This window comes from Sarcophilus harrisii, chromosome 3 (assembly GCF_902635505.1).
Source record: "Sarcophilus harrisii chromosome 3, mSarHar1.11, whole genome shotgun sequence".
Taxonomy (NCBI): Eukaryota; Metazoa; Chordata; class Mammalia; order Dasyuromorphia; family Dasyuridae; genus Sarcophilus; species Sarcophilus harrisii.
Genome location: NC_045428.1, coordinates 607044433 through 607069988, shown reverse-complemented (window position 1 = coordinate 607069988; position 25556 = coordinate 607044433). Strand labels below are relative to the sequence as shown.

General features: G+C 35.6%; 2 protein-coding genes across 2 annotated transcripts in view; both read right to left on the bottom strand.

The window, feature by feature from the left end:
* LOC116423051 (zinc finger protein 260-like) overlaps positions 1 to 25556 on the bottom strand; it is a 168179-nt gene that overhangs the window by 127907 nt on the left and 14716 nt on the right. The window lies entirely within an intron of this gene.
* On the bottom strand, positions 20892 to 22788 carry LOC100918731 (zinc finger protein 260-like). The gene has a single exon (XM_031961819.1). It carries the CDS (start codon positions 22785 to 22787, stop codon positions 20892 to 20894), a length of 1896 nt encoding a protein of 631 aa, XP_031817679.1. The 5' UTR covers position 22788.

The window sequence follows — 25556 nt, the reverse complement described above, 5'->3', positions numbered from 1 at the left end:
AGTTTTGCAAGGGTCACTGCTGAAAAATTACCAATGCATTTGTTTTGTAAAAAGCTTTTAATAAAAAATGTTTTTAAAATAAAAGAAAAAATACAAAGAATCTAAAATCTCATTAGGAAAACTGGAGAAAGATTAAGGAGAGACAATATAAGACTTGTTGAACTACCCAAAAGTTATTATTTTTAAAAAGAATCTGGATAAGTATTTCAAGTTGGAAAAGAAAATTGTTTGAAGTTCTAAAAATAAGAGGGTAAAGGGGAAAAAAAATTTCCTATTCACCAACTGAAAGATCCGGGAGGAAAACTTTAAAATTCCCAGCAAAGCCTCAAAACTCTTAATTGGGAAAATTAATTGAAAACAGAAAATACGAAGAATAAAATACTGAGGAAATAATTGGTTTCAAAATGCAACCTTTTACTTAAAAGACCATAGGTTTTTATTACATTAAATTTCAAAGAACAAAAGACCTTGGAGTTTCCTCAATAATTTACTTCAGAAATTGGAATATGGAATGAGGGGAGAATAGACATTTTCAAACTGAAAAAACTTTGTGTATTTTAAAAAAAAGAGCAGAACTTAATGGAAAATTTAATATAAAAGATTCAGAAAAAAGGAAAACTAATTCCAATCCCTCATTTTTAACTTTATATGAGGAAAATGTTATCATTATAACTCTAGTGGGAGGAGGGCGGTGGAAGTTGGTAACATGGTCCTTCCCTCTCTGAATTCAGGAGGAAACAATGGGCATCACAAAGGGTTGAAGCCTTGTTAATTACGTAATAAACCCCTTGGGGATGGAAGGATGGCACCAGGAGAGCTGGGAAAGGCCAAGTCAACCTTGGGGGGAGGGGTGGAGAAGGGAAGTTTCCAGGGCTTTAAGAGATTGAAGGCGGGGGAAAGGGAGGCCCAGGTAAGATCTGGGGAGACAGAAATTTTTGACAGCTCAGGGTAAGGAGATTGGGAGACACTGGGGGGCAGAAGGCTTCCGGTCCGGAAAGAGATGACTGTGCCCTCAGGTTTCCAGGAGCTGGGAGGTTGGCCTTCCTCCAAGAGCTTAGATTTTGGTGAATTCTAAAGGGATCCCTGGACACAGGGAGCTATGGCCTGGGGTCTGATCAAGAGGGGTTTGGGAAACGTCCGAGGGGTCCTCCAGGGAAACAGAACCTTGGAATCTATCAGGGCCTAAGTCAAGGCAGAAGCACCACGTTTCTAATCGGGATCCAGGAAGGCAGGACTCCTGGGTCCTCCTGGGGGCTGAAATTGGGAAAATGTGAATCGGTGATAAATCCGGGGAGGTAACGTCTGGTTTGCGAAGTAATAAGGGAAAAGAAGGGATGGCGAAAAAGTTGGGGGAGGGTTGGGGGAGGGCTTGTCCGGATAGCCGAGTCTGGTGGAGCAGCACGTTCTGGCGTTTTGGAAGAGATGATCCCCATTAGCAAAGAAAAGGCCAAAGGAAAAGCCCTCAGAGGTGGGCAAAGTGGGGGTAGATATGCCGGGAGGTGGACGGACCTACCTGGGACCTGCACCTACAAGCTCCTTCGGAAGGCAGAGAGATCTCAAACCAGGCCAGTTTTTAGCCAACCTCCGAGGAGATTGTCCTGGGCTCAAGGGTTCTCAAGTCAACCCCTGAGCCTTCCCAAAATGAGCTGTCTCCTTCTAAGACGCCCAAGCACAGGATCTCATGCCCGAGCTGCTTCCCCGCCTCAAACCCCGCCCTCCATCACGTGAAATGTCTTCACCACTGGAGAGGCCCAACGTCCGCCCCGGACTCCTCCCAGGCTTCCAAACTCCACCCCAAGGGCTCATATTCCACCTGCGTCACCACCCACTCGGCTATTCAGCCGGATCTCCCTCCCCCCAACCCCTAGTTTCTAGGTTTCGGGCTCACTCCTTCTCTGGAGCTGAAAGGGTGGCAGGATAAAACCTGGGCAGCAGCTAAACAGAAAGAAGTCGGTCCCATATTTGAGGTCCTGACTGCAACTAGACTTTGGGAACATCTGGGATTCTATTCCCTTCCCTTCCCTTCCCTTCAAGTGTTAATCCAGATTGGATTGGATTTTCTCCTAATCTAAATTAGAATGAGGGCTCACTTAAACAAAGACTTGTTCTCCCATTATAGTAATGGGGATGTTTGAGCCTCTACAGGGAGATCACTAGAAATTTGGTCAAAATGATGAAGATTTTATTATGAAAGAGAATTCAGGAATTCATTGATGTCGTTTCACTGGCAATTTTTCTTCATGGTTTAAAACGAAAACCTTATTTATATTATTATATTTCTAATCTTATAGTGGGATTTGGGGAAACCACAGTATAAAAAATGCTAATCTAGAAAATGATCCTGAGAGTGTGATATGATTCCAGATTTAGAAAATTAAGTAAAATTTTGATCTGGTAGAGGCAAGAGCTGAAATAGAAAAAACCAGAACCTTTAGGAAGTTTTACATTAATAGACTTCTCATAGAGCACAGCACCTTTCCTAAGGAGGGTATGCCATGCTGGGCGGTCCTGTGCCAGTGTTTCCTAATTCATACAATCAATTCTAAAGTTCTTCAGAGAGACCTTGAGGATGTCTTTGTATTGCTCTTTCTGACCACCTTGTAGCCAGATCACTTGCCCTGTGTGAGTTCTCTATAACACTATCTTTCTGGCAAGCAAACATTTGGCATTCAAAGAGTGTGCTCAGCCCATTGGAGTTTTGCCCTCTGCAAGAGAGTGTGAGGGTGTTACAATTTAGTTCAAGAAAGGACCTTAGTATTTGGTCCTTTATCCTATCAGGAGATCTTCAAAATCTTTCAAAGAAAATTTATATGGAAACAATTCAGTTTCCCAGAGTGGCACTGGTGTATTGTCCAGGTTTCGCAGGCATACAACCATGAGGTCAAGACAAAGGCTCTGTAGTTTCTGTTTAGTAGTCAGTCTAATACTTCTCCTGTCCCCCACTTTCCTTTGAAGCCTCACAACCTATCTCTGGCAATCCATGTGTCAACTTCATTATCAATGTGACCTTCTTGGAAAATATACTGCCAACACAAGTGAACTCATCCACAGCATTCAGAACTTCTCCACTTGCTGTAACCAAGGTTCCACAGATGGCTGGGGTGGTGCTGGCTGATGGAAGTCCTGGGTTTTCTTGGTGTTAATTGTTGGGCCAAAATCAGCAGGAGCAGCAGAGAATCGATCCATCCTTTGTTGCATCTCAGCTTCAGAGGCTGCACTGAGGCACAATCATCTGCAAACAAAAAATCAGGCAATATTCCCTTTAGTTTTGACTTTTGCCTTTTCAAGTAGAAGAATTTACCATCAGTGTGGTAGCTGACTTTGATGCTATGTTTGTCCTCCTTCTAGGGGTTTGAAAATATCAGGCTGAAAAGCCTGGGAGCAAGCACACAGCCTTGTTTCATTGTACTGGTGACTGGGAAAGCTAAAGACCATTGTCCATTGTCCAGAAAGGCAAGCATGCCATATTGAGGAACAATACTGATGAACTCTGGATGCTTAATTTTTTTTCTCTTATTATAGTATAGCATTTTATTTACAAGACATATGCATGGGTATTTTTTCATCATTGATAATTGCAACACCTTTTGTTCCAATTTTTCCCCTCATTCCCTCCACCTGCTCCCCCAGATGGCAGGTTGACCAATACTTGTTAAATGTGTTGAAGTATAAGTTAAATACAATATATGTATACATGTCCAAATGTTATTTTGGTGTACATAAAGAATCAGACTTTGAAATAGTGTATAATTAGCCTGTGAAAGAAATAAAAAATGCAGAGAGACAAAAATAGAAAGATTAAGAATTCTTTGTAGTGGCTCATAGTCATCTCCCAGAGTTCTTTCACTGGGTGTAGCTGGCTCAGTTCATTAATGCTCTATTGGAACTGATTTGGTTCATCTCATTGTTGAAGAGGGCCACGTCCATCAGAAATGATCATCATATAGTATTGTTAATGAAGTATATAATGATCTCCTGGTCCTGCTCATTTCACTCAGTATCAGTTCCTGTAAGTCTTTCCAGGCCTTTCTGAAATCATCCTGCTGGTCATTTCTTACCAAACAATAATATTCCATAATATTCATAAACCACAATTTATTCAGCCATTCTCCAATTGATGGGTATACACTCATTTTCCAGTTTCTGGCCACTACAAAGACGGCTGCCACAAACATTCTTGCACATACAGGTGTTTTTCTCTTCTTTAAAATCTCTTTGGGATATAAGCCCAGTAGAAACACTGCTGGATCAAAGGGTATGCACAATTTGATAACTTTTTGAGCATAGTTCCAAACTGCTCTCCAGAATGATTAGATGTAATTCACAATTCCTCCAATAATGTATCAGTGTCCCAGTTTTCCCACATCCCCTCCAACATTCTGCATTATCTTTCCCTGTCATTCTAGCCATTCTGACAGCTGTGTAGTGGTATCTCAGAGTTGTAATAATTTACATTTCTCTGATTAATAATAACATGGAACATCTTTTCATATGGCTAGAAATAGTTTTAATTTCTTTGAGAATTGTGTGCTCATATTCTTTCACCATTTATCAATTGGAGAATGGCTTGATTTCTTATAAATAAGAGTTAATTCTCTATATATTTTGGAAATGAGGCCTTTAGCAGAACCTTTTACTGTAAAAATGTTTTTCCAATTTGTTGCTTCCCTTCTAATCTTGTCTGCATTAGTTTTGTTTGTACAAGAACTTTTCAATTTGATATAATCAAAATTTTCTATTTTGTGATCAATAATGATCTCTAATTGTTCTTTCGTCATAAATTCCTTCCTCTTCCACAGGTCTGAGAGGTAAACTATCCTATATTTTTCTAATTTATTTATAATCTCATTCTTTATGCCTAGGTCATGAACCCATTTTGACCTTATCTTGGTATATGGTGTTAAGTGTGGGTCAATGCCTAGTTTCTGCCATACTAATTTCCAATTTTCCCAGCAATTTTTGTCAAACAACGAGTTCTTATCCCAAAAACTGGGGTCTTTCGGTTTGTCAAACACTACCTTATTAAAGTTATTGACTGCTTTGTCCTTTGAACTTAACGTATTCCACCAATCAACTAGTCTATTTCTTAGCCAGTACCAAATGATTTTGGTAACTGCTGCTTTATAATATAATTTTAGATTTGGTACAGCTAGGCCACCTTCATTTGATTTTTTTTTCATTAATTCCCTTGAAATTTTTGACCTTTTGTTTTTCCATATGAACTTTGTTGTTATTTTTTCTAGTTCATTAAAATAATTTTTGGGAGTCTGATTGGTATAGCGCTAAATAAATAGATTAGTTTAGGTAGTATTGTCATCTTTATTATATTTTCTCACCCTATCCAAGAGCATTTAATATTTTTCCAATTGGTTAGATCTGACTTTATTTGTGTGGAAAGTGTTTTGTAGTTTTGCTCATATAGTTCCTGATTTGCCCTTGGCAGATAGATTCCTAAATATTTTATACTATCAGTAGTTACTTTAAATGAAATTTCTCTTTATAACTCTAACTGTTGGATTTTGTTAGTAATATATAAGAATTCTGAGGATTTATGTGGGTTTATTTTGTATCCTGCAAATTTGCTAAAGTTGTGGATTATTTCTAATAGCTTTTTAGTAGAATCTCTGGGGTTCTCTAAGTATACCACCATATCATCAGCAAAGAGGCATAGTTTGGTTTCCTCATTACCTACTCTAATTCCTTTAATCTCTTTCTCAACTCTTATTGCCAAAGCTAGCATTTCTAATACAATATTGAATAGTAATTGTGAGAGTAGGCAACCTTGTTTCACTCCTGATCTTACTGGGAATGGTTCCAGCTTATCCCCATTACATATGATGCTTACCAATTGCTATAAATAGATGCTACTGATTATTTTAAGGAAAAGTCCATTTATTCCTATACTCTAAAGTGTTTTTAATAGGAATGGATGTAGGATTTTATCAAATGATTTTTTTGCATCTATTGAGATGATCATATGTTCTTTGTTAATTTGGCTATTAATATGGTCAATTATACTAACAGTTTTCCTAATATTGAACCAGGCCTGAATCCCTGGTGTAAATCCTACTTGGTGATGGTCTATTATCCTGGGGATGATTTTCTGTAATCTTTCTGCTAATATCTTATTTAAGATTTTAGCATCAATATTCATTAGGGAGATTGGATTATAATTTTCTTTCTCTGTTTTTAACCTATGTGGTTTAGGTATCATTACCACGTCAGTGTCATAAAAGGAATTTGGTAGGACTCCTTCATTCCCTATTTTCCCAAATAGTTTGCATAGCACTGGGGGTAATTGTTCTTTAAATGTTTGGTAAAATTCACATGTAAATCCATCTGGTCCTGGGGATTTTTTTCCTTAGGAAGTTGATTAATAGCTTTTTGTATTTCTTTTTCTGAAATGGGACTATTTAAGCAACTTACTTCCTTCTCTGTTAATCTGTGCAGCCTATATTTTTGAAGGTAGGCATCCATTTCACTAAGGTTATCAAACGTATTGGCATAAAGTTGGGCAAAGTAACTCCTAATTTTTGCTCTAATTTCCTCTTCATTAGTGGCGAGTTCATCAGTTAGTTAAGACTAACAATATGATTTTCCTCTTCCCTTTTTCTAATCAAATTTACCAAAGGTTTATCTATTTTGTTGGTTTTTTCATAAAACCAATTCTTAGTTTTATTTATTAATTCAATAGTTTTTTTTATTTTCAATTTTATTTCTCCATTTAATTTTAGAATTTCAAGTTTAGTATTTGATTGGGGTTTTTTAATTTGGTATTTTTCTAGCTTTTAAAGATGCAAGCCCAATTCATTTATCTTCTCCTCTATTTTACTCAAGTAAGCCTCTAAAGATATAAAATTCTCCCTTATTACTGCTTTGGCTGTAATCCCACAAATTTTGATATGATGTCTCATCATTGTCATTATCTTGAGTGAAATCATTAATTGTGTCTATAATTTGCTGTTTCACCCCATCATTCTTTAAGATGAGATTATTTAGTTTCCAATTACTTTTTGGTCTATTTACCCCTAAAGTTTTTTTTATTGCATTGTGATCTGAAAAGAAAGCATTTACTATTTGTGCTTTCCTGCATTTAATTTTGAGGTCTTTATGTCATAGTATATGGTCAATTTTTGTATAGGTTCCATGAACTCCTGAGAAGAAAATATACTCCTTTCTGTCTCTATTCAGTTTTCTCAAAAGATCAATCATACCTAATTTTTCTAATATTCTATTTACCTCTTTAATTTCTTTCTTATTTGTTTTGTGGTTTGATTTATCTAATTCTGAGAGGGCAAGGTTGAGATCTCCCACTATTATAGTTTTGCTGCCTATTTCTTCTTGCAATTCTCTGAACTTCTCCGTTAGGAAGCTAGATGCTATACCACTTGGTGCATATATGTTTAGTATTGATATTGCTTCATTGTCTATGCTACCTTTTAGCAAGATATAGTTTCCCAACAAGGACACTAATACATTGTTGGTGGAATTGTGAATACATCCAACAATTCTGGAGAGCAATTTGGAACTATGCTCAACAAGTTATCAAACTGTACATACCCTTTGATCCAGTAGTGTTACTACTGGGCTTATATCCCAAAGAGATCATAAAGTAGGGAAAGGGACCTGTATGTGCACGAGTGTTTTTGGCAGCCCTCTTTGTAGTGGTCAGAAACCGGAAACTGAATAGATGCCCATCAATTGAAGAATGGCTGAATAAATTGTGGCATATGAATATTATGGAATATTATTGTTCAGTAAGAAATGACCAGCAGGATGATTTCAGAAAGGCCTGAAGAAACTTACATGAACTGATGCCAAGTGAAACGAGCAGGGCCAGAAGATCATTATATACTTCAACAACAATACTATATGATGATCAATTCTGATGGACCTGGCCATCTTCAGCAATGAGATGAACCAAATCAGTTCCAATAGAGCAGTAATGAACAGAACCAACTACACCCAGCAAAAGAACTCTGAGAGATGATTAAGAGCCATTACATTGAATTCCCAATCCCTATATTTTTGCCTGCCTGCATTTTGGATTTCCTTCACAGGCTAATTGTACAATATTTCAGAGTCCGATTCTTTTTGTACAGCAAAATAACGGTTTGGTCATGTATACTTATTGTGTATCTAATTTATACTTTAATATATTTAACATCTACTGGTCATCCTGCCATCCAGGGGAGGGGGTGGGGGGAAGGAGGGGAAAAATCGGAACAAAAGGTTTGGCAATTGTCAATGCTGTAAAATTACCCATGCATATAACTTGTAAATAAAAAGGTATTAAAAAAAAGATATAGTTTCTTTCCTTATATCTTTTAGTTAGATCAATTTTTGCTTTTGCTTGATCTGAGATAAGGATAGCTACCCCTGCTTTTTTGACTTCACCTGAACCATAATAGATATACCCCTTCTATTCCAACTTTTCCCCTCCTTTTCCCCACCCCCTCCCCTAGATGGCAGGTAGACCAATAAATGTTAAATATGTTAAAGTATGTGTTAAATACAAGATATGTATGCATATCCATAGTTATTCTGCTGCACAAGAAGAATTGGATTTTGACATAAGGTAAAAATAACCTGAAAAGAAAATCAAAACTTTTGCCATGTAATCTAGAAAATTTCAGTCAGCTTTTGTATGAGCATTGGACCCCCCAACTTGTAAATCTCACCTAATCTGTAAAATATGATGCCCACTAAATTCCCTTTTTCACTTTAAATCAATGACATTATGATCCTGTAATCATATGACTGCTTACATTTAATAGCAATTTCTCTCTAAGTGGGTGATTTTGCTATAAGCTACATAGCAGACCAGAGAAAAAAAGAACAGTTTCTGCCTACAACTCATGAACCCTTCATAATGAGGTTTGTTAGAGAATATTATCTGTGACCAGTCAAGGTACTGAGCAGAGTGAAAATGGGAGGTATTTTGATTCCTTGGGTACACATTCCAAGCTGTGGATCCAGAAGTAATGAGGGTACCACAACTGCCTTACCACAGGAAAGTAGTCTAATGGCATTCAAAACCTCTTCTTTACTTGGAATTTCAGCTAGGAAGTGATAGATTTTATTTTATTTTTTCCCATTTTATTTATTTATTTATTAATAATTATAACTTTTTATTGACAGAACCCATGTCTGGGCAATTTTTTACAACATTATCCCTTGCACTCACTTCTGTTCCAACTTTTCTCCTTCCTCCCTCCACCCCCTCCCCCAGGCAAGCAGTTCTATATATGTTAAATATGTCACAGTATATGCTAGATACAATATATGTGTGCAGAACTGAACAGTTCTCTTGTTGCACAGGAAGAATTGGATTCAGAAGGTAAAAATAACCCGGGAAGAAAAACAAAAATGCAGACACTTTACATTCATTTCCCAGTGTTTTTTCTTTGGGTGTAGCTGCTTCTGTCCATCATTGATCAATTGAAACTGAGTTAGATCTTCTCTTTGTGAAAGAAATCCACTTCGATAAGTCCTCATACAGTATCATTGTTGAAGTATATAATGATCTCCTGGTTCTGCTCATTTCACTTAGCATCTGTTCATGTTAAGTCTCTCCAAGCCTCTCTGTATTCATCCTGCTGGTCATTTCTTACAGAAAAATAATATTCCATAACACTCATATACCACAATTTACCCAACCGTTCTCCAACTGATGGACATCCATTCGTTTTCCAGTTTCTAGCCACTACAAACAGTGCTGCCACAAACATTTTGGCACATGCAGATCTCTTTCCCTTCTTTAGTATCTCATTTAAAAACACAATTGGACATATACAAAAATAAGTAAAAAAAAAAGTTAATGAAGAAAATAAGTCATTAAAAATCAGAATTGAACAAATGGAAATGAATGATTCATTGAGACATCAAGAATCACTCAAGCAAAACCAAAAAATGAAAAAATAGGAAATAGTTAAATATCTACTTGGAAAAATAACAGACCTGGAAAATAGAACTAGGAGAGGTAATCTAAGGATTATTGGGTTCCCTGAAAACCATGATGAAAAAAAAGAGCCCAGACAATATTTTTAAGGAAATCATCAAACAAAACTGCTCAGATGTAATAGAATCAGAAGGTAAGTGAAAGAATTCATCGAACACCTTCTGAAATAGACCACAAAATAAAAACTCCAAGGAATATTGTGGCTAAATTTCAGAACCATCAGACGAAGGAATAAATATTACAAGTAGCCAAAAAAAAAAAAAAAAACCCACAATTCAAATACTAAGGAGTCCTAAGGATCCTTATTGATCACTCAGTGTCTAGCAGCTTCCACAATAAAGGATTGAAGGACCTGGAATCTGATATTCTGAAAGACAAAAGAACTTGGAAGGCAGCCAAGAACAAACTCCCAGCTAAGCTAAGCATTTTCTTCCAGGGAAGATGGATATTCAGTGAAACAGGGGAATTCCATTTATTTCTAATGAAAAAGCCAGTACTAAACAAAAATTTTGACCTCCAAATGTAGGACTCAAGAGAAGCATAAAAAGATAAGAAGAATTCTTGACAACTATATTTATGTTACTGGAATACATAAAGAGTGAATGTATAATTTGATTTTACTGTTATAATATGAAAAGGGGAATTAGAAGTAGAAAGCAGATTGTATCAGAAAAAGGGAAAAGTGGAGATAAAAAGAGGGAAATTACATCCCAAGAAGAAGCAAAGGAAACCTATCATATCTGAGAGAATTAAGGGAGGAAAAGGAACACTGTGTGATCTTACTCCCATTAGATTTGGGTCAAAGAGGAAATATTAGAAATATTTGGTTTACACAAAAACTTCTCTCATTTCATTAAAAACTGGGAGAGGAAAAGGAAAAAGGAAATGGGTAGGCTAAAGAGAAGGAAATACAAAAATAATAAAGGAAAGGTATAAGAATGGGGGAGGGACTCTAAGGGGGAGGGAGGAATTTGAAAGAGGGAAAGTTGTGTGAGGCAGGTGGTGCCCATGTGTTTACTACTGAAGAGGGGGTTAAGGGAAAAAAAAAGAGAAATAATCTGGGGATGATAAGATGGCAGGAAATACAGAATTAGTAATTTAAACCATAAATGTGAATGAGATGAAATCTCTTTTAAAGTGGAGGCAGATAGTAGACTAGATTAAAAGCCAAACTCCTACAATATGTTATTTATAGGAAACACTTTTAAAACAGGATGATACATAAAGAGTAAAGGAAAAAGGCTGGAGCAGAATCTACTATGCATTGGGTGAAGTAAAAAAAAAAAAAAAAAAAAAAAAAAAAAAAAAAAAAAAAAAAAAAAGAAGCAGGGGTAGCCATCCTTATCTCAGATGAAGCAAAAGCAAAAATTGATCTAATTAAAAGACATAAGGAAGGAAATTTTATCTTGCTAAAGGATAGCACAGATAATGAAGTAATATAAGTCCTAAACATAAGTGTACCAAGTGGTATAGTATCTAAATTCCTAAAGGGAAAGTTAAGAGAGCTGCAAGAAGAAACAGACAGCAAAACTATAATAGTGAGAGATCTCAACCTTGCATTCTCAGAATTAGATAAATCAAACCACAAAACAAATAGGAAAGAAATTAAAGAGGTAAATAGAATATTAGAAAAGTTAGGTACGATACATCTTTGGAGAAAACTGAATGGAGACAGAAAGAAATACACTTTTTTCTTAGCAGTTCTTGGAATCTATACAAAAACTGACTACATATTAGCACATAAACACATCAGCATTAAATAGAGAAAGGAAAAAATAGTAAGTGTAGTCTTTTCAGATCACGATTCAATAAAAACTACATTCAAGAAAAAGCTTGGGGAAAATAGACCAAAAAGTAATTTGAAACTAAATAATCTCATCCTAAAGAATGAATGGGTGAAAAAGCAAATCATAAACACAAATAATAATTTCATCCAAGAGAATGACAACAATGATACAACATACCAAAAATTGTGGGATTACAGCCAAAGCGGTAATAAGGAGAAATTTTATATCTCTAGAGGCTTACTTGAATAAAATAGAGAAAGAGAAGATCAATGAATTTGGCTTGCAATTTAAAAAGCTAGAAAAAGAGCAAATTAAACCCCTCCAATAAAATATTGAACTTGAAATTCTAAAATTAAAAGGAGAAATAAAATTGAGAGTAAAAAAAACTATTGAATTAATAAATAAAACTAAGAATTGGTTTTATGAAAAAAAAACAACAAAATAGATAAACCTTTGGTAAATTTGATTAGAAAAAGGGAAGAGGAAAATCAAATTGTTAGTCTTAAAAATGAAAATGGAGAACTCGCCACTAATGAAGAGGAAATTAGAGCAATAATTAGGAGTTACTTTGCCCAACTTTATGCCAATACATTTGATAACCTAAGCGAAATGGATGACTACCTTCAAAAATATAGGCTGCACAGATTAACAGAGGAGGAAGTAAATTGCTTAAGTTCCATTTCAGAAAAAGAAATAGAACAAGCTATTAATCAACACCCTAAGAAAAAAATCCCCAGGATCAGATGGATTTATATATGAATTTTATCAAACATTTAAAGAACAATTAACTCCAATGTTATATAAACTATTTGGGAAAATAGGGAATGAAGGAGTTCTGCCAAATTCCTTTTATGACACAAACATGGTACTGATACCTAAACCAAGAAGGCTGAAAACAGAGAAAGAAAATTATAGACCAATTTCCTTAATGAATATTGATGCAAAATCTTAAATAAAATATTAGCAAAAAGATTACAGAAAATCTTCCCCAGGATAATACACCATGATGAAGTCGGATTTATACCAAGAATGCAGGGCTGGTTCAGTATTTGGAGAACTATTAGCATAATTGACTATATCAATAACCAAATTAACAAAAAACATATGATCATCTCAACAGATGCAGAAAAGGCATTTGATAAAATCCAACATCCATTCCTGTAATGTTCTCTTTTTTCAGTTTTCTTGGGGTCTTTGCAAGCAGCCTTTGTTACACTTCAGTGTAATCACCACAAATACAGCCAGATGTTAAAGTCCAAATCCTTTATTATTTCTTTCAAAGTCTTGTCTTTTTTCCTGGGGCTTTGGCTAGTTTTCTTGGAGGCCTTCTGGAGTCTTGGCTTCAGTGGAAGAAGTGCAAGAGGATAGCCTACTACTATCAAGGCGGTGTGAGATGAAGTGAATGAATAGTCCAAGGGCTTATGCTTTAACCTCCAGCCTTCTGTATTCTCTGGCTTCTGAATGAACCTAAATTGAGTTTGTTCGAGCTTATATGCTCTCTCATTATAGGTGTGAATCTTGTAGAATTATACTAAGTATTAAGTACATGTACTGAATTACTATTGTCTTTATCAGTTCCACTGACTTAACACCTTGTAAGAATCCTTGTTTCAGAGTTCTGGCCCAGAATACATTCTTATTAATAACACTTGAGAGTATAGAAATAAATGGACTTTTCCTTAAAATAGTCAGTAGCATCTATTTAAAGCTGTCAGTAAGCATCATATGTAAAGGGGAAAAACTGGAACCATCTCCAGTAAGATCAGGTGTGAAAAAAGGTTGCCCACTATCACCATTACTATTTAATGTTGCATTAGAAATGCTAGCTTTGGCAATAAGAGTTGAGAAAGAGATTAAAGGAATTAGAGTAGGTAATGAATAAACCAAATTATCACTCTTTGCAGATGATATGATGGTATACTTTGAGAACTCCAGAAATTCTACTAAAAAGCTATTAGAAATAATCTACAACTTGTGCAATGTTGCAGGATACAAAACAAATCCACATAAATCATCAGCATTCTTATGTAGTACCAACAAATACCAATAGCTAGAAATATGAAGAGAAATTCCATTTAAAATAACAGCCAATAGTACAAAATATAAGGGAATCTATCTGCCAAGGGAAAGTCTGGAACTATATGAGGAAAACTACAAAACACTTTCCACACAAATAAAGTCAGCTCTAACTAAATGGAAATTTATTAACTGCTCTTGGATAGGTTGAGTGAATATAATAAAGATGACAATACTACCTAAAAGAATCTATTTATTTAGTTTACCAATCAGCCTCCCAAAAAAACTATTTTAATGACATAGAAAAAATAACAACAAAATTTAAGAGCAAAAGGTCAAGACTTTCAAAGGAACTAATGAAGACAAAAAAAAAAAAAAAAAAGAAAAAAGAAAACAGAAATGAAATGTGTTAGCTGTACCAGAATCTAAAATTATATTATAAAGCAGTGGTCACATAAACCATTTAGTATTGGCTAAGTGAAAGACTAGTTGATCAGTGGAATCAATTAGGTTCATAGGATAAAATAGTCAATAATTTTAGCAATCTAGTGTTTGTACACCCAAAGACCTCCAAGTTTTGGGATAAGAATGCACTATTTGACAAAAACTACTGGGAAAATTGGAAATTGGTGTGGCAGAAACTAGGCATTGACCCACACTTAACAATGTACACCAAAATAAGGTCAAAATGGGTTCATGATCTAGGCACAAAGAATGAGATTATAAATACATTAGAAAAACTTAGGATAGTTTACTTCTCAGATATGTGGAGGAGGAAGGAATTTGTGACCAAAGAAGAACTAGAGATCATCATTGATGACAAAATAGAAAATTTTGAATATATCAAGTTAAAAAGTTTTTGTACAAACAAAACTAACACAGACAAGATTAGAAGGGAACCAATAAACTTGGAAAACATTTTTATAGTCAAAAGTTCTGATAAAGACCTCATTTCCAAAATATATAGATAATTGACTCTAATCAATAAGAAATCAAGCCATTCTCCAATTGACAAATGTTCAAAGGATATGAACAGACAATTTTCAGATAAAGAAAAGCAAAGTATTTCTAGCCATATGATGTGCCAAGTCATTATTGATGAGAAATCCAAATTAAGCCAACTCTGAGATATCATTACACACCTCTCAGATTATCTAGGATGACAGGAAAAGATAATGTGGAATGTTGGAGGGGATGTGGGAAAACTGGGACACTGATAGATTGTTGAGGGAATTGTGAATGCATCCAACCATTCTGGAGAGCAATTTGGAATTATGCTGAAAAAGTTATCAAACTGTGCATACCCTTTGATCCAACAGTATTATTCCAGGGCTTATATCCCAAAGAGATATTAAAGCAGGGAAAGGGACCCACATGCGCAAAACTGTTTGTGGCAGCCCTTTTTATAGTGGCTGGAAACCGGAAAGTGAATGAATGCTTGTTATGGGCCAGAACTCTGTACTTGAAACAAGCATTCTTAAAAGGTGCTGAGTGGAATTGATAAGATAATGGTTATCTAGTTTAGCATGGTGATTAATAGTTCTCTAGTTCAGTATGATTGATTTAATCTTACAACAAATAATAGTTCCCTAATAATATAATGATTAGTTTATACTCCGTATACTGCATATAAGCTGGCATAAACTCAGCCAAACAGATTCATTTCATCACCCACCTTTATGGTGGCTGGAGGCTGGAGCACAGCTCTTGGACTCAGAGAGACATTCCATTTTTGGTCAGCTGCCAGGTAGCTCTCCTGAGAGACTGGTTCAGACTTCAGACAGAGACCATCCTGGCAGTCCTCCTGCCTCCCCCACAGAAACCAAGATATATTCCAGAGGACCTGAAGAAAGCTGGCCCAGGCCCCAGGCAAGGAAACTAGACTATGAAGAGATAATAAAGAATTTGGACTTTTCTTGTGGTGATTACTCTGCTGAAACCAAGGCTGGTCCAAAGACCTCCAGAAAACCAACCACATTACAGATAGATGCCCATCAATTGGAGAATGGCTGTGATATATGAATGTTATGGAATATTATTGTTCTGTAAGAAATGACCAGCAGGATGATTTCAGAAAGGCCTGGAGAGACTTACATGAACTGATGCTGAGTGAAATGAGCAGAACAAGGAGATCGTTATACGCTTTAACAACAAGACTATATGATGATTAATTCTGATGGAAGTTGCTCTCCTCAATAATGAGATGAACCAAATCAGTTCCAATTGTTCAATTATGAAGAGAACCAGCTACACCCAGGGAAAGAACTATGGGAAATGAGTGTGGACCACAACATAGCATTTCTACTTCTTCTGTTATTGTTATTGTTTGCTTGCATTTTTGTGTTCCTTCTCAGGTTATTTTTACTTTATTTCTAAATCTGTTTTTTCTTGTGCAGGAAGGTAACTGTATAAATATGTATACATGTATTGCATTTTACATATTTAACATGTATTGGTCTACCTGCCATCTAGGGGAGGGGGTGGTAGAAATGAGGGGAAAAATTGGAACAGAAGGTTTTGCAAGGGTCAATGCTAAAAAAAATTACCCATGCATATGTCTTGTAAATAAAAAAGTTATAATAAAAAATATATAACTATGAAAAAAAAAAAAAAAAGAAGAGCACCATACTGTGGATATTTATTCTTCAGTTATGCACTTTTTACTATGGCCCAGAATCACAAGAGCTTTTTGCTTGCCATTTCATCCTGTTAAATTAAATTGAACTGTGGTACATTTGAATACCTAAAACTTTCAAGATTGCTGGTCTGTTTCTCAAATATCTCCATTTGCCATTTCCAAACATAATTATGTCTGAGTTTTTACTCTAGGTCCATCATTTCCCTGTCAGAAAAATGTAATATGTTTGATTGCAAATCATTTGGAATAATTTGTCTTTTCTAGATATCTAGAATTAGTTTTCTAATTATTCATTCCAGAATTTCCCACATAAATTTGAGGAAATCTTACTGGATCCTATATCCTGCCTCAGTCTTATATTTGTGAAAGTACATTTTTGAGCTTGTATAAGAGTTTACATATATTTTTGTTTCATTCTATCTTCTTAGATTGACAGCAATATTATCATCATTCAAGATCTTTTTTCTCAACAAGAATGCCAACTATGATTTCTCATTAATTTGTAATATGTTCAGTATCTAAGGCTACACACAGATCCACTAGAAATCTTTTTCTAATTTGATTTAAATTATTAAGAATTTCTTTTGGAACTATTCAAGGGATTTCAATTTCTTGTAGCAGATTCTTGCCTACACATCAATATCTTTTACAAAATACTACTACTAAATGCCGAAATACCCAGCTGAGAAAATACAGGACAGCCAAAATAATGTAAATTTAAGAGGATTTATAGTTGGCCAGCAATTGAGCATTTTTAGGGACACATATTTATAGGAGAAAACCACAAAAATGCATTTATTACACTAAAAAATTCCACTCCCAGATAGGTGGGAAAAGTTAACAGGGATTCAGTATTTCTTTAAGTTGTATGCTTGTGAAGTTATCAAAGTCTTTGGTGATGGATAAGGTTTAAAGCGGCATATTTGGGGGGCATGTGTGCCCACAACTGGAAAAAGAAAATACCACCTGAGTTAGGGAGTGAAAAGGTGGTGACATAATTCGGACTGCAAACAGAGTTCAAACAAAGATAATACTCTCATGGTCTCAGGAGTTCAGGACAGGGGATAGTGTCCCTCCATTCCAATGCTTTCTCCAATATTGTTAATTTTTTATTGTTGTCTTTAAAAAAATTTCCCATTCCAAATTTCGTTTCTTTTTCTCCTTTTTTTCATTTAAAAAAAGCAATATATACAATTCCTATTACACATATGAAATTATGTAAAACACATTTCCATGTTTGCAATGTTGTGTAAAATAAAAATAAAATGAAAATAAATCTCTCAGAGATTCTGTTTTCTTTTTGAAAGTGGATATATTTTTCATCATGAATCCTTTGGAATTGTAAATCATTGTATTAATCAGAGTATCAAAGTCTTCACAATTGATTAAAATTTATATTCCTGTTACTGTGTACAATTTCCTGGTTCTTTTGCTAAAATTAACAAAAAAACCTTTGTAATATTCACATTAATTATAGTACATTAGAGAATGAGATCCTTGAAGGCAGTGACTTCAGTTTTTACTTTATTTGGATATACTCATGCTTATTGAAGTGCCCGACACATAGTAAATACTTAGCAAGTGAAATTGATTATTCAATTTATACCTATTTAGTAATCTTGTCAACCTAGCAAATAAGTTCACTTTTATATAACCTCTTCTTGACAGAGTTATTCTGGCTCTTTGAAATTTGATCTTCCTTTTCTTTTTTATTTGTATTTTGTTTTTACAACTAATTAAGTTTTTCTTTAATTGGAATAGAGAAGAATAAAACTCTCAGAATAAATACAAGTAGTAAAGGATAGCCAATATTTCCAACAACCACTTCCAAAAAAACTATATTCCAATTTAAATTCCTGGAACATCGTCTCTGTCAGGTGACTAGCATTATGTTTCATCATGAGCCATATGGTATAATCTCCTCCTTTTCTAAATGTCCAGAACTAGCTCTTCAAATTATTCCTGATTTCCAGAAATCAGGTATCTTTCAGTGGTTTCTATATTTAGCTCTAATCTCAAATTTGTGAAATTGCAGTTTTAAACAACTATAAGAGTTTATGTGTGTTTGTATTAAATTCCACCTTTTATATTAAGGTCAATTTTCTGGCCTTATGAAATCTTATTTGCTCTTGTCTTCTTCACACATAAGCACCTAAATGCACATACATACACAAATATAAATGTAATTTTTCGAGAAAAAAAAACCCTACACATTATAATTATTTCCTTCTGCAATTTTGGTCAAGGCTGTGTATGCTTTTAACTCATTCTGTTACAAAATATCAAACATATCAGGGCAAAAGAAACCCAATTAAAGTCTCTTTCCAAGCTTATATCAGTTGCATTTCAGAAGATAACTGTGGTTTGTTTTCATATCTGTTTTGCATTCTGGTTATAAGAGATCTTAGCAGTTTTAAATTTTTCTTTTCTTTTCTTTTCTTTTTTTGGTGAGGCAATTGGGGTTAAGTGACTTGCCCAGGGTCACACAGTTAGGGAGTGTTAAGTGTCTGAGAGCAGATTTGAACTCAAGTCCTCCTGAATTCAGGGCTGGTACTCTATCCACTGTGCCATCTAGCTGCCCCAATTTTAAAATTTCTTAAAATATAATGGGTAAACTCTTTTTTGGGTTATAGATTTTAGGAAATCCACTTCTCCTTAATTATTTTTTCTCCTTGATATGTTTTCTTGGTTGGTTGATGTACAATTTCTCACATTTTTTCAATATTCGATCTTTTTGTAATATGTTTCATTTTCTCAAAGATCATTGATTTTAATTGGGTATATTCCAATTTTCAGGGAGTTTTTTCATTCAGATAAGATTGTGTACTTCATGTGCTATGTTGTTCATTCACTCTAGAATTCATCCTTCCTTTGCTCTCATTGACTGTCAGTATTTAACATTCATGGGGTTAATTTTTGTGGCTTCTACCCACAGCTAGGGCTTGATGGGCAGCAACATAAGATAATTCTAAGATAATCAACTTAATTCATGTAATTTGGCAATTTTCTCTCATGTTTCAAAAACACTAACATTATTCATGCAATTATTTTTATTCTGATTTTCCTCATTTTGGAATTTAGGGAAAATAATTTATTAGAAATACTATTCTAAGTACTATAGTAATACTGTACTAATTTCTAGAGGATGTAAATGTGCCATTAGAAGATGAACTCTTCATCTGGACTGTGTAAAATTAATGTGAAAAATTGAAATTAGAATCTTTTAAAACTTACCTGTTTAATTGGTATATTTTCCTTTAAAATTTTAAACCAAATACTAAATTCTTATCCCCAAGTCTTTACTTTTTACATTTGCAAATACAAGATTAAAATTTATGTTATCTCACACTGTTATCTCACTCATATAGAACACATATCCTAATGTGTCATAGAAACCCATTCCACTTAAGAATAGTAACTATATATTACAAAGTCTGCTGAAGTGGTAAAGTGGTTTGTGCAAGATTAAGCAAGGATACAATGGGGTGAGGTTTTTTGGAACTATAGCCAACCATGGCACTCTTCTGGGGGGTCAGCTTTCTGAAAAGGCCTCACTTCCCCTCAAATCCATCTAACACAATTTAGCAAGACAAGCTCAAAATAGAGACCTAAGACACATTTACAAATATTTTAAAAGAAAATTATAACATGTAACATATTACTTATCACACAGATGGAAAGCCAAAGAATTTAGGAATAAACAAGAGAATGAAGAGGAAAATTAAGTAATAAAAACAATTTAAAATCAGATTTTAAAAATCTCTTAATCGTTATTAATTGAAAAAGGAGATTAAAACAATTAGTTTCCCCCATTACAAAGACCCTTCTTTGGCTACCAATCATGGGATTTCAGAGAATAACTCTGATGTATTTTCTGATCTTTATACACAGTATAAAATTGCAATGTCTAATGAGATCTGTGCTGTAGGAAGAGGCCTTCCCTCATTCGTTATATTCACATGTTTCATCTGCATCAAGATTTCTACACAAAGGATGAGATCCAAATGAAAGCCTTTCTGGAAATATATTTTGTATAATGTTTCTTTGCAGTGTGAATATTGTGATTTATAGTGACCCTTATCTTCCAGGTAAGGGCAATTCTTCCTTACACATTTGTAAGTCTTCTCTCCACTCCATATCCTCACATGTAAACTCAGAGATGAACCTGGGCTAAAGACCTTCTGGTGCCAAGTCCATAGGAGGATTTCTTCCCAAGCAGAAAATCCCTGCTGATTAACAAACTCTGTCCTCCATTTTTATGCCTTTATCCATGATTTCAATCTTCTAGGAATTTTCTGGAGGCATTTCAGGAATGAAGTAAGCCTGAATGTTTTTCCATATTGATTATATGAATGAAGTTTTACATCTAGTATGGGATCTTCCATATCAAGTCAAGGACTAATAAATATTAAAAACTTTACGATGATCCAGACTCTTGAAAATTTTTTTCTAATGTGCACTCTGTTGTTAAGCAAGATTTGAACTTTGTCTAAAATTTCCCATATTCATGAGGTTTCTGTCCAATGTGGATTTTCTCAAGTTTACCAAGACTTTTGCGCCTTGTAAAAGCCTTTCCACAGTCACTACATTCATAAAGCTTCTCTCCGATGTGTATTTTATCATGTTCTATGAGACAGTTTTTGTATTTGAAAGTCTTTCCACATTGCTTACATTCATAAGTCTCCTCTGCAATGTGGATTGTCTGATGGAAAGTAAGACTGCTGCAACTTGTGAAAGCCTTTCCACATTCATTACATTCATAAGGCTTCTCTCCAGTGTGGATTCTCTGATGGATAGCAACATGGGAGCGTTGTGTAAAAGCCTTTCCACAGTCATTACATTCATAAGGCTTCTCTCCAGTGTGGATTCTTTGATGTGCATCAAGGGAGGAGCGCTTTGTGAAAGCCTTTCCACATTCATTACATTCATAAGGCTTCTCTCCAGTGTGGATTCTCTGATGTGCATCAAGGGAGGAGCGCTTTGTGAAAGCCTTTCCACATTCATTACAGTCATAAGGCTTCTCTCCAGTGTGCATTCTCTGATGAACAGTAAGACTGGAGCGATATATGAAAGCCTTTCCACATTCATTACATTCATAAGGCTTCTCTCCAGTGTGGATTCTCTGATGGACAGTAAGACTGGAGTGATTTGTGAAAGCCTTTCCACAATAATTACATTCATAAGGCTTCTCTCCAGTGTGGGTTTTCTGATGCATAGCAACATGCGAGCATTGTGTAAAAGCCTTTCCACAGTCATTACATACATAAGGCTTCTCTCCAGTTTGGATTCTCTGATGGATATCAAGTTTGAAACGTTGTGTAAAAGCCTTTCCACAGTCATTACATTCATAAGGCTTCTCTCCAGTGTGGATTCTCTGATGTTCACAAAGATTGTAACTCCGTATGAAATCCTTTCCACATTCATTACATTTATAAGGTTTTTCTCCAGTGTGGATTCTCTGATGTTTAGCAAGACTGCAGCGATTTGTGAAAGTCTTTCCACATTCATTACATTCATAAGGCTTTTCTCCAGTGTGCATTCTCTGATGGTTAGCAAGATTGGCATGAGATGTGAAAGTCTTTACACATTTCTTATATCCATAAGGCTTCTCTCCAGTATGGATTCTCTTATGTGCTTTAAGATAGGAGCGCTTTGTGAAAGCCTTTCCACATTCGTTACATTTATAAGGCTTCTCTCCAGTGTGGACTCTCTGATGTTCACGAAGAGTGTAACTCCGTGTAAAAGTCTTTCTACATTCATTACATTCATAAGGCTTCTCTCCAGTGTGGATTCTCTGATGCTTAGCAAGACTGGAGCGATCGATGAAAGCCTTTTCACATTCATTACATTCATAAGGCTTTTCTCCAGTGTGGATTCTCTGATGGACAGCAAGACTGGAGTGAGATGTAAAAGTCTTTCCACATTCATTACATAAATAAGGCTTCTCTCCAGTGTGGATTCTCTGATGTTGAGCCAAGTTGGAATAACATTGGAAATCCTTTCCACATTGATTACATTTGTAAGATTGTTTTTCTGCATGAATTCTCTCATGTTTAGCAGGAGTAGATCGCTCTCTCAAAGTTTTTCCATGTTTCTTACATTCATAAGGTTTCTCTCCAGCATGAATTCTCTGATGCTTGACAAGGGAAGAGAATACACAAAAAGCTTTATCATATTCAGGACATTCAGGTGTTTTCTCTTCAGGATGTATATTCGTATCTTTAGCAGCACTGGAACTCTTTCTTAAAGTCTTTTTGTGTGTATTCCATTCACAATGTTCCTCTCCAATGTGGTTTCTTTTGTGCTTAGCAAAAACAGCCCTGTACTTACTACATTGAAAGAGGTCTTTCCATGAGATCATTTTCAGATTTGCACTCATCTCCATATCAAACCACATCTCTGCATAGGAAAGAAACAAACACACGCATGGCTAAATATACCCTCTAATGCTGGCTGATAATAAAATCATTGACTTTTAATTTCTCTAGACAAAGGGTTTTCAAACTGAAATGGACAGATTCAATCATTTTAAAATGCTATTAACTTACACCAATAAAGTGATTCAATTAACACAGAGTTCCACACACAATACAATGACATTGGACCCCCACAACAAATCTGAAACAAAGGCAAGGTGAAGATTCTCATAATTTAGAAACCAGGCTATGAGCTCTGAATGACTGAGTAACCTGATCCAAATCCCTGCAGCAGAGATTAAAACTGGAACCTGGTAAAGGAGGCTTCTCAGTCTATTGCATTACAAAGATTTACTCCATTTTCTTTCCAATGCAGTCTTTGAAATTCAATCTCAGGCACCACCTAGCTGTGCACCCTTAGGAATGTGCTTCTTTGCCTCAGTTTTGCTGCAGAGTGAAGGTAATAATTGTAGCCACTTACTCATGTTGTTGTGAGCATCAAAAGAGCTAATACCAATAAAACTCTTGGCATACAGTAAGCACCATATGCTTGTTAACTACTGTCTTTGTTATTATGATTTTGATTCTCTCCATCTCAACTCTTCCTTACTTCATAAACTTCCCTTCCCCTCTCTCTTTATATACAAATATCTATTGAACATGATGCATTTTCATTAAACAAACAAACAAAAAAAAAAAAGAAAAAAAATTTCCCTTTGCCTGGACTAGCTAAGAATAAGTTTCATGAACTGCTATTTATTCTCAAACCAATTACAAGTTTTTATGCTGGATTTAAAACGTCTTGACAGCTTCACTTTGTATACCCAGGGCTTAATGCAATGAACAGAATAGGTGGTTAGTCAATGTTTATTGATTGATTAGTTGACATTACCCAGGGCGGATCATATCATCTAAACCTATCTCAGTGCTTTCATGCTGGTCCCTCCGAGGTGCCAAATTTATGTTTCCATTTCTTTCTCTTTCCTGCTCCCCCTCACCTATGAACAAATTCCATAGTGAAGATAACAAGGGCCTAGGGCTCCTGGTCCTGTTATGGAACAACCAGGAGTCTTTCCCTCCCATATCCCTAACCTAAGGGAAGCTGTCAGTTATGCAATGAGTGACTTGGATTTAAGTGAGGGAGGACTGCCCAAGGTCACTGGCCTTACTTTCCCCCACAGAGCCATCTTCATGTTGTGTCCAGGTACAGATTAGAATTACTACAGATGGCTTTGGATGCAGATGGCCAGGGAAGACCTGGGCCTTCTTAAGGCAAGGTCTCCAACAGGTCTCCTGTGACTGAGGCTGCACTCATCCAGTGACTAAGGCTAGGGAACAATGGAAGCAAAGAATCTCCAGTCTTACCTAGGCTAAAAAAATCTCAATAAATAAAAAGGAATGAATGAGTGACTCTGGGAAGAAGCTCAGGGTTAATGGCCAAGGCAGAAATGATTACAATTTACACTCAATCTAAGTCAATGAGGATCCAAACAAAGAACAATTGGGGTTTAACAAGGGACCTATGAGTGGTCAATGAGATTCACACTGATTCTGGTTTAAGCTTTGTTCTTTAAGAAAGGAATCAGGGCAGCTAGGTGGCACAGTGAATAGAGTACCAGACCTGAAGTCAAGAGGACCCCAGTTCAAATCTGTCCACAGACACTTAATACTACCTAGCTGTGTGTCCCTGGGCAAGTTACCTAATGCCAATTGCCTCAGCAAAAAAAAAAAAAGAAGAAAGAAAAGAAAGAAAGAAAGGAAGGAAGGAAGAAAAGAAAGAAAGGAAGGAAAGAAGGAAGGAAGAGAGAGAGAGAAAGAGAAAGAGAGAAATCTATTATGGATGGTTCAGTGGTGAAGAAAGAGGGGGAGAAATGCTTTTAAGAGAATTTGTGGGTAAGGGAATATGACATAATAGGTAGACAGAGGGAAGGAAGGAAAAAAGGAAACAGGCAATGAAGGAAGAAGAGAAAGAATAGTGAAGGGAGGAAGAGAGGGAAGGGGGCAGGAAAGAGTCTTCCAAATGATTGATTCAAAGCCAGCTTTCCTTAAGGATGATTTGTCCTATCTATGTTAACTGTAGCCTGCAGAAATGAAAGGGGAGGGAAGAATAAAGGTAAATGCATAGCAACCAGAACAATAGAACTAGAGGAAAGCAATATCTTTCATTTATGGTTTATTGAAATTTATTATTACATATTTGAATTTTTCCTTATGTTCTGCTGAAATAAAACATTTTTAAATTATTCTTTTCTGTATTTTTTCTTTTTGTTTTCAATTTTTCAATTAATTATCAAAAAGTAAAAGTAATTCTTTTGGCAAAAAGATCTAAGAAAAGTCATATTAGATATTTCTGGAGCCCTCTTTATTTGGTTGTGAATAGTTGGACAGCCTCAAGTTTCCAACAAAAGACTTCCCTGGGATCAATGATTCTACATTAGAAAGAACCAAAAGGCCATGGGGTCCAAACCTCATTTTACACATTAAAGAGACTGAGGTTCAGAGGGCTCAATGAGGTGCCAAGGATCTCACTACCACAAGAGTCGAAAAAGGTATTCCAAGCCAGGTTTCCCCACCCAAAAGCCCATCATATGAAGAAGCCTTCCTGGGATAGCAGCCTGCCCTCAGCTTGCTACCACTCACCAGGACAGGAGTTCCTTGGGCCTCCTTTTTCCACATGGGAGATGAAATCTTCTCTGGGAATAAAGTCCTGGGGAGTGAGAAAGATAGGGGTATGAGCC